Source organism: Ascaphus truei, chromosome 1, assembly GCF_040206685.1.
Source record: "Ascaphus truei isolate aAscTru1 chromosome 1, aAscTru1.hap1, whole genome shotgun sequence".
NCBI classification, from domain to species: Eukaryota; Metazoa; Chordata; class Amphibia; order Anura; family Ascaphidae; genus Ascaphus; species Ascaphus truei.
In genome coordinates this window covers 127899298-127919739 of record NC_134483.1, presented here as the reverse complement: position 1 = coordinate 127919739, position 20442 = coordinate 127899298, and the positions used below count along the sequence as shown (strand labels likewise).

The following is a 20442-nucleotide window of genomic DNA, read 5'->3' as shown; positions in this document are numbered from 1 at the left end:
TTTATTAAACCTTAAAATACACTTTTTTTGTAAATATTTTTTAATGATTTCTACAAGCGATTCTCATTGCATTGTATTGTGTTTTTATTTGTATAGTGCCGGCCAGTTTATTCTTTGCTTTACAGCTATATAATACAAGCCGTAATACAGGAAACAGTCATGCAATTAGGAATAAAAATAAACATTGGAGAAAATGAGTGTCGTCCCCAAAGAGCTTTAAATTGAATAAGTGTTATAGGAGACATACAGAGACAGAAGGAGGAGCACATGGAAGTGCGCATTTCATAGGGAAAGGTCGAGAGGGGTAAGTATGTATGTAGTGGGTTATATATGGTCATTCTTCTCGCCTCTTCTTTTTAGGATATAGCCCTTTGAAGATACTGTACAGGCTAGTTACGTTCCTTTACGTGTTTGAGTGCTGAAGGGGTTGCGGTGCCGGAGTGCTACGGCCCCTGCAGGACAATTTGGTTACGTTACCTCGGTGGCCATTTTCTGGGAAATTGAAGAAGAGGAGTTCTCCTGCGTTTCACTACTGGGGCAGATCTCCGACTGCACTGCATGGGAATGCCGGCCGCAATAAAAGCAGGAAAAAACAGACCCTTTGAGGATAATGTAGTGACCACGCCATTCCCCCTGGTCACAATCTCCTGCTCTTCTCTGGACGCGCGTCCCATACCACAGATCGCGGTTCAAACTGGTGCGCGCTCCGAAGCGCGCGTGTACGCAGTGACTGTGGCCGTATCCTAAGTCTATTTTTGCCTTAAAGATATTGACACAACATTAAAAGCATACAGTACCACCTTTGGTTGCCTGCTTGTTAGAGACTACCTGTGTGCAATGTGGTGGCTGCACAAACGTTACTAGGAACCTGGAAAAGGACGAAGTCTGCTGTCTGAGTTTAGGTGGTAATAGGGTTTAAGCCCCTCTATTCCCACACAATATCTGCCTGCGGTCATCTCACATGCTTTTCCTATGACCAAACATCAGTGTCTATAAACTTGGCCTAATCTTGGCCTGGGTGAGTGAGGATTGGATAGAACTGAGCTACACTGTAATTTGTGTCACTCAGATGGGTAATCTCCCGGCTGCGGGGACCTTTTATCTGATTATGCAGCCTAATAATAAATGTACTTTTGCTACTATTTGTAGACTACAAACCGCTGTAAAATGTGCTCAATAATAAAATGTCTGTGCGCTTTCTGACCCGTATTGTAGTTCCGTTCTACTTAATGTAATCCTAGTCAACATGAAATCCCTAGTGAAATCGTAGTCTAACCACCAATACCTATCCATGAACAGATCATAAACAAAGTAGGTATTACAATATTGTTGTAATTTTAGAGGATTAAATACTTCATTGTTTTATTTTGTTTCCAGAGCTTCCCAACAGAGCAGACTCTAATTGGGCTGAGTTTGCTTTTGCTGCAGACTCCTGCTAGTCAGCAGAAGCCCATCTTGAATCTAGGTAAGTGGTACAGTTTATAGTTTATACTTGTAGAGGTTTATGTGTGTAGGTAATTTGCCAAACAGAGCTTTTTTTCATTTCTGTTTGTTAATCGATTTTCTTACATTGTACAGCAAATAAAATACCACTTGTGAGCACATTCACATGTCTCAGGCAGGTCTGCAACCCTGTATTTCCTCATTATCTCTTGGCATACAGTGCTTCCGTTGCAGATAGGGATTCTGGGAAATGACATGCAAATGAGAACTCATCTTTTGCTTCTGGTCAATTTCAATATGGACCCCTACATTTTACACAAATTGTTAGAGGTCTATAAAAATCATTTTGCAAGAATATTTACAATTCATTAGAGCAACATCTCCCCATCATTTTGGTCCTTACAGGTTCTGAATAATATTGTCCAACTCCATATCATACTTTTTTTTGTCAATATGTTCTGGTGTCTTACGCGTTGTATTACTATTGAGTTGAGACAGCATGAGACCTTAACTCTCAGAATCGCACCCAGTGCACTGCAGGTGTTCTTTGTTCTCAACATTTTCATGCTAGTTCTCAGAATTCTTTGACTCAATTGGGTTCTTAAGCCCCAAATATGATCTTATTTGCAGATCTCTGTATACTGACTTTAAGTATGATCTGGAGCCTTGATCATCTTTGAACAGCTTTTGGAATGTAATGCAAAATAATGATACCCGATGCACACCATAAATGAAATCAGTACAGGCATACCCCGTTTAAGGACACTCACTTTAAGTACACTCGCGAGTAAGGACATATCGCTCAATAGGCAAACGGCAGTTCACGCATGCGCCTGTCATCACGTCCTGAAGGTGTGCGCAAGCGGGGAGACTATAGAGCCTGTTACAAATGCGTTATTTACATCAGTTATGCACGTATATGACGATTGTAGTACAGTACATGCATCAATAAGTGGAAAAAAGGTAGTGCTTCACTTTAAGTACATTTTCGCTTTACATACATGCTCTGGTCCCATTGCGTACGTTAATGCGAGGTATGCGTGTAATACAGCTACCGGCGCTCCTGTGATCAGGGATGGCCTGTGAGTAATCCTGTATATATGGTAAGAAAAAGCAACACAGGACACTATACTGATTTTCTAATCTATTTATTAAGCCAGATATTGTGCACAGCTATTTGGCTTAATAAATAGATTAGAAAATCCGTAGTTCCCTGTGTTGCTTTTTCTTACCTAGCAAAATAGGTAGGCAGGCTAAAGCTTAGCCCCCTTTTATTGATCTGGGCCTAGGTGCTGGAGGAATCAAATGTACAATGCATTAGAGTCCCCTTCTGCATCAATGTGCCAATGCAGGATTAAGGTGGCTGCTGAAAATGTTTATTTTGGCTCATGTTCTCTGGTTGACTTTTTTTCCTTTCGTGTTCTGTAGCTCTGAAGATCCTGTCATGCAAAGGGGCGCAGAAAGCACCAGCCACAGCCCGTGTGCTGGTGATGCCGCTCCTCCATGTCATATCTTCCTCCGCGGTGGCAGCATGCCTCTCCGAGCAGGACAGGGGCACCACGCGAGAGGAGCTGCTGCTAACACTTTTGCAAATGGTGCAGAACGTGGACAGCGGGGAGAAAGTAAAAGAAGGAAAGGTAGTTTAGTCACGGCCATGTCACCGTCTCTTTTGTCTTCCCATTCAATGATGCATCCTTTTCCGGATTAATCGAGAATATATGGTTTCAAACAAATGTGTGGAATCTTTAATTATAGCGTACAGAGGAGTTTTAAACTTTGCACATATCTTCTTCAGATAATGTAGGCCTAGAACACAGGAAGAAGAGACCTGTGAGGTTTTTGAACGCTCTGCACTCTATAATTTCATATATAAGAAGACTCTCATGTTGGCCCACTTTGTTCACAACTTGCAACAAACCACTGCTCTGGTTTTGCTTCGCTAATATCAGTGAGAAGTTTGGGGGTTCGTTATTGGAACAGAAAAGGTTGCTTCTTTCAGTATTTTATTGGGATGCGTCATCTGATATCTTAGGTGCTGCAGGTTTCTTATTCTCACTGCGTCATCTGTCAGGTGTAAGGTGGGTTGATATATTTGCTCAAGAGATCAGGGTCGGATGTAATCAGCCCACATAACATGTTCCACATATTGTGAGAATGTTTGCACCAATAGCGAGTGAGGTGCTCATTCCTGACATTCCGATAGGTGCTGCAGAGAATCCAAAGCTGCAGTGATCAGGGATGGGCTAGAAACACAGATTTTCCAAAAAATCACAATGATGAATAAGAAAAGAAAAAAAAAGAGAACACTTTTGAAATCAATATATTTTCACAATCAACTGTGATACGAATTTGAAGGGCAAAGTAAATACAGTTTGTTTAAAAAAAAAAAAAAAACATATAAATATACATGTATATATTTTTTCATTCCATATATTAATATACAAATCGTATATACATGAAGTGCTTACAATTGCTCTTTGTAGATGCTCAAGCTCTAACTTTAGTGAATCTCGTGGGATAACACACTATTTTATTATTCAAGTCGCACACTTTCCTTCATTAAAATTTCCTCGCAATTCCAAAGATGTGATAATTTCTAATCCTGGAGAGGACAATATACTTTAAAGCAACAATCCTAGCTGATTTTTATTTAATTTTTACGCTTTTTTTTTTTTAATTTAATTTTATTTTGTTACAGGCTGGGAACCGGGGAGTCCTCCTGAGCTAAAGCCCATTTTTCAGCTCTGGGAATCCCTACCCGAGCTACTTACTTGTGCAGTTACTAGTTTTGCATATTCCTCCAGGGGAAACAAAATGGTCTCCAAAGCTGACGTATCCCATGGGCCAATAGAAAGCCACAAACGTCATCTGTCTCGATTTCCTATTGTACGGCCATTTAAGTCACCTTTCAAAACCAATAAACAATACCGGTAACTTCACTGGTTAGTATCTTGGAAGCTTGGGTGTTCCTCGGAGCTGAAATACCGCAGTTCAGCTCCCAAATCCCATTGTTTACATTTTTTTTTTTTTTTTTTAAAAGAGGGATAATTGCGTGAGATCGCTGTTTAAATGCTGTAATAACTTTCCCCTGAGTAAAGCTTATTTATAGAAATATGAATCATCGTATTTCAGGTCTGCATTAGCCTTGGTTATCAGTGAACAAACTGCAATGATGTTATTGGCTTTGTATTTTCAGCATTCTGCAAAGCTATTCCTTCCTATAACAACTTGGTACTGCTCAATAGCTGTTACCTTGAGTATACTTGAGAAGGTCCAAGAAAACAGTAGCGCTTCGAACGACTGGCTATCTTCCATGGCTTCCTTGCTGCCCTTCACCACTCAGGTCCCTGCACATATCTCACTGCTGCTGGGTTTTCTTGTCATTCACGAATCCGGAGCGGGTCTGCGTAAGGTTCTGGACGTTATCATTGAAGTGGCCAAGGCAGATTCTTCCCAGGTAAGGAATACATTGATGTGGAGTCATTCACTGATCAACCGCTGTTCAGGGGTTCTCAAACCCTCCCTTCTCGCGATTCACTTCAATGTCAAAATCGGGTGGAGGACCACCATAGATCTGCTCAATAGTATTCACAAATACATGATATATTATGTATATACAGTACTGTAAATAACAAACATAATGGTCACTGGTCTGAAAAGCAGATTTAAAACCCCAGGTTGCAGGTGAGAAAGGAATGTTAAATGGTTTTAGGAACCATCACCAAAGCCACCAGTTTAAGAGCCCTTACTTTGTACTGTAGATCAACAAAATAAGCGTGTAACATGTAGATCAACAAAATAAGCGTGTAACATGTAGATCAACAAAATAAGCGTGTAACATGTCGATCAACAAAATAAGCTTGTAACATGTAGATCAACAAAATAAGCGTATAACATGTAGATCAACAAAATAAGCGTGTAACATGTAGATCAACAAAATAAGCGTGTAACATGTTTACAGAGCATTATTTAGTCATGAAAATATGTTGAACAGCCGTGTCTCGTCTCTTAATGACAGCCATGCAGAGGTCAGTATGTTGCGTTGTCAGCGTTTTGTTTATGATAATGTAGTGATGTAATAGGATGCGTCTGGAGGTTGTTATATTTCGGGGTTTTTTTTTTTAGCCTGCACGGTCAGTTTCAACTCAACTAAGTAAAACGGTGGGATAATGTTTCATTACTTCAGAGGTAGGAGTGGCTGCATTACATGCCCACCGCTACATCTTTATTTGGTTAATGTTTAGAAAAGAACTATTTGTGTGAATCTCACACTCATGTGTGAGGGTAACTCAATCCGTACACAACTAACTGTTTAAAGCTGAAGTCCAAGCAATATCCTACATGTGTTTTTTTTTAATAAATCAGTTCTGTACTGTCAGAAAATACATTGAATTACATTTTTAATGTGTTATAATGTAACAAGCCTTTTTTGTTTCTATAGCAAACCATTTACAAAGTCACATATACTGAGTCAATACTCCTCTGGAGTCATTTAGTGAACCCCCAGCCGAATCTTCGCCGATCGATCGGCAACTTAGCTAATTACTTATCATTGTGTGGATTGTATTTATGCACATATTAAAGGGGGGGCGGGCGAAACCGGCATTTGGACTGCTGCTTTAAAGCAGAAATAGCAGGGTGTCACATTCATAATTACTTATTATTTTTTGCCACCATGAGAAACCATACGGAAAGTAGCTATGTTTTGATCAGCCTCGTAGACTTTCAAAATGTCCTTGTTTTCCTTGAAGATGACAGCATGCATGTTTAGCACACCGTTCACTAAAAGTCCCTGTACATCATCTCCTCACGGAAGAGGTGATACGCAGCTTATGTGCTAATGATCCTGCTTGTACTCCTTTTTGCTTGCAGAGTTTTTACAAGCTAATTGTTTGTAGGTGTAGCACCTGTTCCCCCCCCCCTGCCACGGAAGATCTGGCCACTACATGGGTGTTTCCCTGGGTGCTGTAGCTCACCTGCTGGTTCAGGAGGTCCGAGTTACTCCGTGATTGGAGTTTGGGAGCAGCAACAAGGCAGGCTTTCTTGTAGTTCTCACACAGAGCCCCCCTGCTCCCCACACAGAGCCCCCCCTGCTCCCCACACAGAGCCCCCCCTGCTCCCCACACAGAGCCCCCCCCCTTGCTCCCCACACAGAGCCCCCCCTGCTCCCTACACAGAGCCCCCCCTGCTCCCCACACAGAGCCCCCCCTGCTCCCCACACAGAGCCCCCCCCGCTCCCCACACAGAGCCCCCCCCTGCTCCCCACACAGAGCCCCCCCCTGCTCCCCACACAGAGCCCCCCCATGCTCCCCCCACACAGAGCCCCCCCCTGCTCCCCACACAGAGCTCCCCCTGCTCCCCACACAGAGCTCCCCCCCCCTGCTCCCCACACAGAGCTCCCCCTGCTCCCCACACAGAGCCCCCCCTGCTCCCCACACAGAGCCCCCCCCCCTGCTCCCCACACAGAGCCCCACCCATGCTCTCCACACACAGTCCCCCGGAGGTCAGACACTGAGCAGCAAAGTGCTTAATCAGAACCCTGACCCTGCATTCTGTCTGCCCCGAATACCACACTCACACCATGTTTGTGGGACCTAATAAAGGGGCAATAACTGGGAAAAGTGAAATAACATATCGGGAAGAACAAGAAATTAAGATTGGTCTTTTTTTTTAGATCTGATTAGGAATTTATTCCACTTGATTTTAATTGGGGACAGGGGGCGAGTAGCTTTTTTGGTAATTTGTCAAGCCCTGTATATATTCTGGGGGAGGGATAGGCTCTAGTCACAGATACATTCCAAGATGCACTATTTTTAAGTAAACCCTTTCTTGCTTTACCCATTGTAACATCGCTGGAAGAAGAGATCAATGTATCTCGAAAGCTCGCACAAATAAAAGCATTTCGTTTGCCACAGAATGGTATCATCTATTCGTTTTTGAGAGAGATCTATCTATCTAAATATATATCTATAGAGATGTCTATATAGCTGAACCCTGTTATAATGCGGTGCTCGGGGTCTACATAATAAGACTGCGTTATAACCGGGATCGTGAAATGGCTGCCGCGCGAGGGGCATCTACAGCTCTTTTCTCCACCTCTTCATAAGGCTGCGTCCATGTGCGCAGCGCTTACGTACCTTTTGAGCGCAGAGGAGGGTCACATGACCCTTCTCTGACCAATGACAGCACAACAATGAATACATTTTATATAATACACATGCAGGAATTTAACGTGTGACGTTTCATAGGCTAGTGCAATTCTCTAGCTGCTACACCACAGGGTTGGTGTGATGAATCTGACTCTATAAACAAACTTCAGACTACTGAAGAAGTCTGTGGAGTAGGCTCTCAAGATACCCTCCGTTTTGTTACTGGATTACCGCCCGTTTCTCTCCGTGATACCGAGTGCACCAGAAGTGACCCGACCCGCCACCGGAAGTGAAGTGACGCATACCGGGAGCGCGACAGATTGAGAGACTAACAGTCGGAGCGTTGAGGTTATCGGAAGCCACCCATCTTTAGTTTTATGTGTCTATACTGTTTTTTACCCATGTAAGTGTGATACTATTTGTTTAATACACACTTGAATTGCATAGATTGTTGAACTATGGCATAATTTCTGTTTTATTGAAGAAGATCACACCCAGACCACCACCGTCTATTTACTAGAGAAGCAAAGATCAGTTATGCAGAACCACATTTATTGTGGGACATGCTGTTTTTTATCTGAGATACTGTGAGTCCCTATTTTTCTACATTCCTAGTATTTAAAGACCTTTTGAAGCATATTACACTATGTAGTATTTATCTGCTTCATTTCACATATGGTGATACCCGCCCCCCAAAGCTTCTGACACATCTGTACAGAAGAAATACTTGGACCTCTCTTCATAGCTGCGATTTTTTTCACTTTGTGATTTTTTGCACTTGCACTTTATATACTATATATTATATTTATTAGTGCACATTTCAAACACTTTTTAGTGATTTAATATTGTTTTTTTATTTATCACATTATTATACTCTATATAGGAGCGCCTAAACACCTTATCACTATATCTTTCATACACCCAGTATCACAAGCAGACTGCCTAGGTCTCACATTTGACTCCTCTCTCATTCTCCTCTCATATTCACATTGTTGGTAAAATCTTATTGATTTTTCCTCTGTAAGATTGCTGCCCTTCCCTCTATTGCTCTACTGCTAAAACTCGAACACAGGACCTCATTCTCTCCTGTCTCGACTATTGCAACCTTCTACTGGCCTCTTCTTTCTGCCTCTCACCTGTCTCCCCTACAACCTATCAAAATGCCGCTGCTAGAATCACTTTACTCTCTCCCAAATCTGTCTCAGCGTCTCTCCTGCTGACATCCTCTCCTGGCTTCCTATAAAATCCCGTATTACATCTTTGAGGTTATACATTCTTCTGCCCCTCCTTACCTCTCATCCCGGATTTCTCTCTATACACCTGCTCGACACTTGAGTTCTGTTCAAGGATGTCTTCTGTCTACCCCTTTTGTACCTAAAGCCCTCTACCACCTAAAACCTCTCGCTTCTTGCCCCATTACGAGGGGAGGATGCATTAGGATGCTTTCCCCTTCAATAATCGACTAGAACCATCTCTCTCCACCTTTTAAGGCCTATTTAATGAAGCATGTGGGTTGCTCCGTTGGCTGATACTATACATCTCATGTGCACTAACCGTGTACCCTTGCACTTCCCAGAGCACCCTCCTTCTTGTCTCTGTAAATTCTTCCTACTTATAACTTAGATTGTAAACTCTTCGGGGCAGGAATTAATGATCCTAATCTTACTTTTATGGCTGAAGCAGTTATTCCTATGATGTCTTCTATTATGTCATGTATTACTGCTGTGAAGAGCTAAGTACATGGATGGCGCTATACAAATGAAGATTTACAAATATACAACACTGATAAAACTCAACTATTTTAAAGCTCTGTACAGGCATACCCTGGTTTAAGGACACTCACTTTAAGTACACTCGCGAGTAAGGACATATCGCCCAATAGGCAAACGGCAGCTCGCGCATGCGCCTGTCAGCACGTCCTGAACAGCAATATCAGCTCCCTACCTGTACCGAATCTGTGCGCAAGCGGGGAGACTATAGAGCCTGTTACAAATGCTTTATTTACATCAGTTATGCACATATATGATGATTGCAGTCCAGTACATGCATCGATAAGTGGGGAAAATTTAGTGCTTCACTTTAAGTACATTTTCGCTTTACATACATGCTCTGGACCCATTGCGTACGTTAATGCGGGGTATGCCTGTACACTGTAATACATGTGTGCATTTTTTGACAATCGGCCTTTGTTAAGAGGTTACAATAAGAATCAACTAATTGTAGCTCTGCTTCCCCCCCCCATCCCCCTCCGGGAGATCTTGCCTAGGCTACAGGTCTGTGTGGTGCTTTGTACCTGTTTGGCTCCAGGAGAGATGAGCTTCTGCGATGTTGTGGGGAACGGGACAGGCTTTTGGTAGTCCTTGGGTTCTTCTCATAGGTTCAGCGCCTCCAGTCACAGTAGGCTCCAGCAGAGCTGGAGGCAGTCCCTACCATGACAGTCTTTTCTCCCTTACCTCTGCCCAATAGACTAAGGCTGAGTCCATGGTCAGCGCTTAGGCGCTGAGGCGCGCTAACGCTTATCAGTTAATTTTTTTTCTCGTTTCGGCGCTCACCGGAGCGCAGGGCCGGTCACGTGAGCGGTTCGCCCAATGAGGGCGAACCAGCTCTGTGACGTCACTGGCCCGCCCCCGGACGGTGCGCGAACTAAGGCCAGGGAAAGCACCCGCTTTCCCTCAGCCTCAGCGCGCCTCAGCACGGCTGCCGTTACCATGGACTCAGCCGTAGGCAGACAGAAGTATACTGTATAAAGGGATCTTTATTGGTGCAGCCACTGCAGGTGGTATCACAGCGTTTGCATCATGTTTGAGAATGGGTCCCAGACCCCCGGATGGTGCTGGCCAGCAGGTAATATTGAGGCCTTGTGCTCTGCACAGATATTGAGCTCACTCAGCCCAAGGAGGGGCTAAAGGCACGTCTCACTCCCGCCGGGAGAAACTTGAACTGACTCTCTCCCCCGGAGGGGCTGAGCTCAACTCCTATAAATTTGAACACTTTCTCCCTAAGCTCAGAGGGGGAGGGCACAGACTCTCATTCACCTGCACCCCTGTCACTCAGAGAGGCAGCATGAGGAGGGGTAAACCCACAGGATAGCCTGTCACTGTCAGTAGCTATCAGAACTTACGTGACAGGAAGGCAGAAAGATGGTCTGGACCAGCCATGGCTATATAATTATATCATTTATGAAGAGTAATATTCCTGAGGCTGTGTGGGCCACCCTGAGCTTTACTTTAAGAGTATTTTATTACTCTGCGGTAAAACACATTGGTTCACCAAATGTAGTGCTGTAAAAACGATGAGAAAAAAAAAAAAGCATTGAAAAGTTTAATTGCTTGGCTAATACCTCGGTTTTTTTACAACCGAGGTGGACTTATTCTCTACCACAAGTGAAAAAGTGGCATCAAATTTCAGTGTGTTGTTTTACATTTTCATGGGTGAAGTGGGATCTATTTCTGGCTAGCAAACGTGGTCGAGTCTTTCCCGCACATTAATGCTTCTCTGTTCCGCAAGGTGCTTTCTAAGCTGGTGTTTATGTTGTAAAATTGCTTTATGGGGTAGGTATAGCTGATTCTTGGTTTCTTTTATGGCCTTTTTTTTACAATTCCAGTATCGAATATAAAAGTGCTGTAGAGGACGGAGGTTGCCACTGTAAAGAAAACATTTTCTACACACAATCATGTGTAATAAAAGAACCATACCTGCGCTCCTACCAATTTGGGTTCAAAGATATTAGTGACATGTTTACATTTAGATCCTAAGTCTGTGTAACAAAGGAGTCAGATGGTTGCATCTTTTGCAAAACATGTTTCAAGCCTGCCAACCTCGTCAAGTTAAACATCGTTTAGCAGGTACCTACACCGAATAAATGGAATTTCTTATTGTCCCGTGGACTAAACTTTGTAAAATATGGGAAAGTGCCCTGGAGGGGTTAAATAAATAAAGCATATGCTTATTTGTGCAGTTAAAAGATGGCCAAAGCCAGTGTCAGAATTCCCTTATTATAAAGGTGTACTGTAGGTGCACAAACACAGCAAGGCCCCGCTTCTCTGCGCTCCGCTTTTCGGCGGCACCGAGAAGGGGGCCACCATGTCTGCGCATGCGCAGAACGGGCCAGTCTGATGTCGCGCATGCGCAGAATGGGCCAGTACGAGGTCACGCATGCGCAGAACGGGCTGGGGTCGCGCATACGCAGAATGGGGGGGAGGTTGCGCATGCGTAGAACGGCGCATTGCCGGTCTGCGCATTCGCACATACCGAAAATCGCCGTTTCCACCGGCGATTTTCACTTTGCGGCGGGCCCTTAGAACGGAACACGCCGCATGCCCGGGCCCTCCTGTACCCTAGTGTGAAATATTACAAATCTACACATATCTCTTCTTTTCGGCAGCCATAGACACTCACCTGCTCTTCAGTGGAGGGTGATGTGTAGACTGCACACATAAAGGTATAATACACTTCATTGTCAGTGTTACAATACATCCACGAAAACATTGTAAAATAAGAGGAAGTTAATAAACAGTGTGGGCACGAAAGATGAAAGAAAACACAGGGAAACGGAAAATCCGTTCCTAAAGAGCTTATTATGTAATATTTAACTGTCCCACTTGGCAACACCATGAAATAATGCCAGGAATCTGCAGGGGCCCAGATCCACAGAAGGGGGATAACCAAAAAAATTCTATCATCAACCCAATGTTGGGGAGGGGTCTTTGACTGTGACAGCTCCAGATGAGACTTCTTTTGAAGATTATAGTGAACCCATGCTCGATACAACTAATCCTCCTCCCCCCCTCTTAGAATCTCTGGAATCTTTCCGTGATCACTGTACGCTTAGGGATATGGAAGATCTTCTTGAACAGGGTAACACCATGGATGAATCACAAACCCATACCCTTGGGGACTGGGGGTCCAAACTCAGGGAGAAATCTGTTTTTTACCCTACTTTTGTCAAAGGTCCTTATCTCACTATGTTTGAGAACTTGGTTGTGCGCGACCTCAGACTGCTAGCTCAGGGCTTCTCCTTTTCCCATTTGGGTTATGACAATCTTAGTAAAGAGGAGCGTGTTTGCATCAAAACACTGCAGGATAATCCCATGTTAGTCATTAAGAATGCCGACAAAGGGGGTGCGGTGGTGGTTCAGAGTAGGACTGATTACTTCAAGGAAGCCTTCCGCCAACTTGGGGATGTATCCTCCTACTCTGAGCTACCACGGGACCCCACAGATGATTTTTTGAAGGAGCTTCTGGAGCTGGTTGATCTGGGGACAGCAACACACGTATTGAATAAGGATGAAACGGGCTTCATAGTCAACCTCCATCCAGTAATTCCCATATATCACCATCTCCCAAAGATCCATAAGACTTTGGTCGACCCTCCTGGTCGGCCAATAGTCTCTAGTATTGGATCTTTGGGAGATGGTTTGTCCCAATACGTTAATTCTTATTTACAGCCCTTTGTTAGGGCTCTGCCGTCCTTCATTCTGGATTCAGGGGACTTACTTACAAAATTACAGGACATTACATGGGATCAAGATTTTTTGTGGGTAACTATGGATGTGGTCTCCTTGTATTCGATCATACAACACGATCTGGGCATGACGGCTGTCCGTCATTTTATAGAATGTCCAGGTAGCTCCATACTTATGACTACGTTTATTATGGAATCTATACTCTTTCTTCTCACGCACAATTATTTTCTTTTCGAGCACCAATTTTATCTACAACTTCGGGGGACGGCAATGGGGAGGAGTTTCGCCCCCTCCTATGCCATTCTTTTTATGGGGTGGTGGGAGAACAACATTATTTACAGTAGCACCAACACTTATAGACACAATATTATTTTTACAAACGATTCATAGATGATCTGATTATTATTTGGCACGGGAGCACAGACACATTACAAGCATTTTTTGATTATTTAAATGATAACACTTTAGATATTCACTTCACCACTAATTACAATGCACATCACATCAGCTACCTGGACATCCTATTTTATATAGATATGAATCTTAAAATACAATTTGATGTTTATAAAAAATTAAACTCTAGGAATTCTTTTTTGAGAGCGGACAGCTGTCACCCCAGATCAGTGATTACAGGCATCCCAAAGGGTCAGTACCTCAGGCTGAGGAGAAATTGCTCTACCATTAGCGATTTCGTTACTCAGTCTGAGGAGCTGACCAATAGATTTGTAGAAAGAGGATATGATCGGGAGACCCTCCAATCCACATTACAAGAGGTAATGGAAATTGAGAGAGAAACTATACTCCCATTAAAATCCAGGGTGAGGGATGGCGATCAAGGGAAGAACTTTATGAATTCGAACAGAGGGACTAAGAATAGCAAGATTTGCCCATTGTTTATATCTCAATACAATAAGTCAAGTGGTCAGGTAAGTAGGATCATCAACAGGCATTGGGAACTACTACGGATGGATCCCATACTCCGTGAATACACCGAGAGGGGACCAAAATGTGTATATAGAAGAGCAAAAACATTAGCCGCATTTATCTCTCCAAGCGTAATTTCCACTACTGTTGGTGATCCTGACCGCTTCTTGACCAGGGGATCTTTTAGATGCAATCATTGTAATATGTGTAAATTTATGAAACCTTCCAAACATATCTTTTCCCATAGTCCACATAAACGTTATAACATCTATAGTTTTATTCATTGTAACACTTCTTTTGTTATTTATCTTATTAATTGTGGCTGTGGGAAGAGATATGTTGGTAGAACAACGAGGGCGCTTAAGATAAGGATGCAGGAACATTGCAGACTCATTCGGAAAAAGGACTTGGAGCATCCTGTATCTAAGCACTTCACAGAGTGTAGAGTGGGGGGCATCAATAATTTTTCTTTTGTTGGTATAGAGAGAATCCTCAGAAAAGAGAGAGGGGTTGATATGGTGAAAACCTTGGATTGTAGAGAATCCTATTGGATTTTCATGTTAAAAACTAGATTTCCAGAGTGGAACATCAATCATTTTTTTAAATAAATCTCCACTCCACTCACTGAATTGGTAATTGCCCCATGGAGATTTTGACTTTGACACCTGTATGGATCCATTTATAAATTATTAACTCAATATGCGACATGTATTATTGTCACTATCTGAAACTATATAAGTAAATTAAAATAATCAATTTATAAAATGGATTTCTCGAATGGTTGGACCCTTTATCTTTATTTGAATTATAAGAATATGAATTCATGATATATGTTCAAACAATACACTTTATATGATATCTGTATTCATCGCTTATCATCTGTAACGGTTTTAGATGGGAATATATAAGTATATGCCCTTATTGTATCATCTGTGTTGCAAGAAATGTATTATTGCTAAATATTTTCTCAAGGGCAAATCCACAGATTGCATTTTAGGAACTGATGCTTTAAATGATTATCATGACCTCTGTTTCATCAAGGGGGTGCACATTTGTTTTTATACGGGTATAGGAATAAACTTTTTAATTTGCTTCTTTTGCTTTTTTAGCTAATAAACTGTTCAAATGTGTGTATTTTTATATATCTTGTTACTGACTGCCTAATATGAGTTCACCGTCTGTGTTTTGCATTCATGTGTTTCTCTGCATTGATGCTTTTTTGCATAACGAATTATTATCTTATGGCCACCAGTATATGACTCTATGATCACTGCCTCCACGATTTGCCATGGCATCATGTGGGTGTGCGCGTAAATGGTGTCATTAATGGAGCTATTATTGTGTTTTATAACATCCTTACATCTGTAGTAGCAAGAACGGGGTGATTGGAATTTTTTCGTTAACATTGGTCGTCTGCGCATGCGCGTACCGACGAGACGGAGGAGTTTCTCTCATCGCAGGCAGGGCTTTGTCATAGCGTCCGGTGAGCGTCCGGGTGAGGCGTGATTCTCTGGGACTGTGAATTGACTTGGTATGTGGTAGGGACTCCTCCTGAACTTAGTCATGTGGCGCATGCGCTAGAGGAGCGATTCGTATTGGTTAATGTGGATTTGTGACGTCATTGTTTTATCGCCAAAAACGGCAGTCAGCTGTATTTAAATGTTTGGTATACCGTGTATGGCAATTGTATATATATATATTTTTTTTTTAAAGCAACAATCCCTCCGGAGCGAAACCTTATTTTCTGCTTTGGGTCTCCCCTGGCTTCCATGCTGGAGATTTAAATGGCTGTCCAACAGGAAGCTTTAACGTATTACTTTTTTGGCTTCCAATTGGCCCACTGGGCCTGCGTTGTGTGACGCCATTTTGTTTCCCATGGAGGGATCAGAAACATTGGTAACTACACAGATACGTACTGTATATTGGGAGCCAGGGGGAGATTGCTGACTCTATTGTATGCACTTTACAACATGTAAGAATGTATTCAAGTCACTTATTCTTTCTGGTGGCATGACATTCAGTTTGGTACTTGTTCATTATTCCTACATTTCAGCCCCTTTGTTGTCAGAATGGCGGATGCTCTGCAGGCTTCCTTATTATGATTTTTTTCAGGGCAAAGTACTTGCACACTCATTGAATGAATCAATGGGCAGTGGAAAATTACATGCAATTATAGGACAGAAAGAAGAAAAAAATGTGGGGATGAAAAACACTTTCACAATATTAATTAGACAGATGACCTAGCTGCTGAATATTTAGGGACGAGATGGGATCTAAAATGCCCCTGGTTGCTTAGCAACGCACTCCACCGTCTCCTGAGCGGTCCACTTATGTTTCGAAACTAATGATTCGTCCTCTGCACTTATCCAGCTGTTTGATAATTTGGTGCTTGCAAGTGCCTATGATTAACCCTTCCTCGACCAGCCTGCAACACATTGGAATGCCCACTGTTTAACTACATTTTATGTGCAAAAGCTGCATTTCCGGAATACGGTATTGCAGCAGATCTTTCTCATAATATAGTAAATTCCTGGGAAATGTCTGTAGCCTAATGTCGTGACGTACAATACAAATGTTAAATATAAACCCTGTTTAAGAAGCCAAAACATATCGGTCTTGCACTCTGAAAATCCTGCGAAATATACAGTAGTATTTTTTTTTTCCAACTATTTTTTATTTATTGTTTATTTCACATTTTGAACGGGTAAGGTGGGGAGAGTAGGCGTAGTTACAGAAACCAAAATGAATAAATTATAATGGGCATGGGGGAGGGGGGGGCAGGTGGAGGCATTTTTACAGATGTTTTAGCATACATTTTTGATACAGTAGTTAGCATCTGGAGTTGGTGGACCCTCGTTACGGCTGCACCGCGAGAGGCTAACTCTTCATTTTGCTATATTGTCATCACATTTATAGTTGAGATTGGGTCGGGGAAGGTTTTACATCATGGTTCCCATATTTTTTGTGATTATGGCTGTATCATATAGGAATCCTGTTAATTTCTCCATGTACATCGTTTTCCATATACTATTTAGGATCAGCAAGACATCGGAAGCCGGCTGTTTCCAATTAGTCGCTATCATGCATGCGGTAGCTGAGGATAAATGCGTCGCTAATTTTTCTTCTGCCTTAAAAATTCCTGGGTTTGATCTGTTTAATGAAGTTGTGTGTGCGTCTGGGGTTAGTCTCAGCCCTAGAGTCTTATTAAATATGGAGTAAAGTTGAGACCATAATTCCCTGATCTCGTTACATTCTCACCATACTGTACATGAAGCATACAGCCTACCTGGCCACAATTCCTAAAACAGAGTTGAGTCGGACGGGACATTTTATTCAGCTTTTGGGTAGAGAAATACCACTGGAAAATTAGTTTATATCAGTTGGATGTATTTATTTAAACTTTGATGGATTATTTATTTAAACTTTTCTTATCGATTCCCATACAGTATATCATTTCAGTCCCCCCATTTCCATCCCCCTTTCCCATTTCCTTCTATAAAGAAGTTTATTGTTCTGATCTTGTAGGAGTAGGGTCTGCTATAGGGTCGATATCAAATCCTTTGTATATGGATCAGTTTTAAAAATTGGTTCAAAACAAGTGTTGAAGGAGTTCAGTCCTGCAGCTGGAGGAAGCAAAGTGTCTCATCTAGAGGTATCTAAACCTGTCTTTTTGGGGGGATTTATGTCTTTCACTGATCAACTGAAAAGTTCGTGAAATATAAAAAAAAATAACAGATTCTTATGGTGTGATATCATGTTTTTTTCTACCATTGTAACCTCCTTCCTTCATGTCTGGCTCAAAAGCCGGATTTATCACTATCTGTGTTTTGTGTGTGGTGAGCTTGTATTTGAACTTTACTACATCCCAGCGTGAGCCAGTGTTAGATGTGTCTTAGTGATTAGGGGTCTATTCTCTGTGAGTAGCCATAGAAGGGCCTCAGTAGTCTCGGATTTGGACACTAATTCTCGATCTCAACCCATCACATCTTTCTAGTAATGTGAGCTGGCCTATTCTGGCAGCCCAGTAGTAGGCTAGAAGATTTGAGAGGGCTAAGTCTATTTGTTGGTCTATAAATGGTTATCTTTTTGATTTTTGGCTTCTTGTTTGCCCATATAAAATTGGCTATTTTTTTTTTTTTTTAGGTGCTCTAGTTCTTTTATTTTAATCTGCATGGGTAGAGAGCAGAACAGATATAATCTAGGGAGTAGGTTCATTTTTACAGAGTAGGTTATTCCCAGCCACGAGACCATAGTGGTGCTTTAGACCATAATTCTAGGTCTTTAACAGGATGGGGTAGTTATATTTGTAGAGGAAGTCGACCGTTTTACATAATTTAACTCCCAAGTATGGTAAATACTCTTTCTGCAAGGATAGTTAAAAAAAAATCATTGTGTTTATTTAATTGTTGATTGTGATATATGTATTGCCTGCGCCGCTGATTTGACACTATTTACTTTAAAGTGTGATAATTGTCCGAATTTGTTTAGTCAAATAAATATGGGAGTCAACTCATTGGTTTGGACAGCTAGAGAAGTAATTAGTCCGTGGACAGACAGACGTTTGTAATCTGTGTGTCCTATTTTGTATCCAGTTATGTTTGAGTGGGTTCTTATTGTCATGACAAGGGGTTCAATACATGGCGCAAATAATAAAGGGGATAAAGGACAGCCATGTCTGGTTAAGTTTTTTATTTGGAGCGTATCTGACATGACCGGAGTTAAGTATTCAGACTTGTGGATCACTGTATAGAGCTTTTATTGCTCTCATAAACCGTTCTTTGAAGCCAAATACTTTCAATGTGAATTTCATGTAGACCCACTCTACGGAAACTTTTTCGGTATAGAAATAAATAAATATAATATTTTTAATTGATCCAACTGTTTACTTCTTGTATGGATCCCATAAAACGACTTTCTTTTGCCACATTTTTGGTGTGCATGATTGCACATACATTATTGTACTTGTAGCCCCATTTCCCCTGTGTCTAGGGTGACTACGTGCGGTGCTTTATCTGATGGCTCACAGGAGGCCTGATCCTCCGCTGCAGGGAGCCTGGGGGTGTACGTAAGGTGTATGCTAACAGCGCCTCCACCTGAAAATGATCCGCACAAAGTAGGATAGCCCCTCCCAAGACAATATGCCCAGCAATACACACCAGAGTATGGTATAACAATATTTACTGAACACGTACTTGTAACTCAGAGAATACAATACCACCACACCATACATATATGTACATAGACCCACAGAGTATCTCCACAGTACTTGGGTGCAGGGGCACCAGTGTCCCAGTGTCCAGCCCACAATTGTCACTCCCACCCCAAGCGTGTGTGACAGCGCTGCCCACAGTAAGAGTGTTGTTGTTGGTGCACTTGTCTGTGATACTTGCCGGGCGCTCCAGCACCCGGTACCGCCGACTGATGAAAGTGACCCGTCAGTTCCGCGCCGTCTGCGACGATGGCGTCCGCCTCTACTTTGGGTGGACTCCGCCTGGAGTGTCCCACCATGAAGAGAGTCTCTATACCTTGCGTGGGTGGTCTGGTCCCGTACCACAGGCCGCAATTACGACGTGACATCTTGCTGTGTCCCTGACACTATACAACTAATGGGGAAAGGGTCGCTGTCTCATGGTGCCTTTCCCTAGCGCACACACAATCTATTGTGGAGTCGGGGCCTAGCTGGAGCCTATAAGGGGGTCTCTGGCCTAGTTCAGGGGCAACTGACACCCTGAACACACCCTCACCCTTCTGTGTCCCAGCTCCGACTGGCGCGGTCCTTGCAGCATGCCAAATGTATCCAATTCTGTGCAGGGGAATCCTCTCGCTCTACTGGCTCATGTGACTAGCAGCCCCTGGGGCTGCTGGGGATTGTAGTTCCCCTGCGGAGCTTCAGTAAGATTGCCGCCACTGAATGGTTATGACGAAATAATATTGCTGAAATGAAGATACTCTTGATATATTACTGAAATGGACTGGGGGTGTCTCTGGAGAAGGATTGAAAGTGAGGTTCAGTTTCCATTTTGTAAAGTCAGTTATGTCTTGTATCCATTTTGTGAATGAGAATGTGTCTGGTGTGAATGAGAGTTTCGTTTCTAAGTTGATTTACGACTGTGCCTAAAGTAACGCCCACATTCCTTGTGAGAGTTGGTACCTGGAACCTTATTCATAGCTGTTTTGAGGCCAGTTGTAACAGGTTTAATGAGCTGTGAGATGATTGGTTTAAGAATTAAGGAGTGGTTAGTATAATCTACCTAGTAACAGTTTTAGACAAAGGAACCAAAAATGTATAAAGGATGCTGCCTGGACACTCCCTGGCAGAGAGAGTCTTGTAGACTTTTGAATGAGTATGATAATACTATACTATGTATTAAAATAAACTACTTATTGTCAACTGAACCCCGTTTGTCAATTTGGAACATTGATAGTTGCCTCTGCGCATGCGCCCGACCCTTTGTAATGGC

At 42.5% G+C, this 20442-nt stretch overlaps 1 protein-coding gene across 1 annotated transcript in view; it reads left to right on the top strand.

Moving 5' to 3' along the window:
• FOCAD (focadhesin) overlaps nucleotides 1–20442 on the top strand; it is a 200516-nt gene that overhangs the window by 66287 nt on the left and 113787 nt on the right. The window contains exons 9-11 of the mRNA XM_075594653.1: nucleotides 1378–1465; nucleotides 2872–3080; nucleotides 4640–4900. Coding sequence (XP_075450768.1) covers nucleotides 1378–1465; nucleotides 2872–3080; nucleotides 4640–4900 — 558 coding nt within the window. The remainder of the gene's footprint in view (nucleotides 1–1377; nucleotides 1466–2871; nucleotides 3081–4639; nucleotides 4901–20442) is intronic.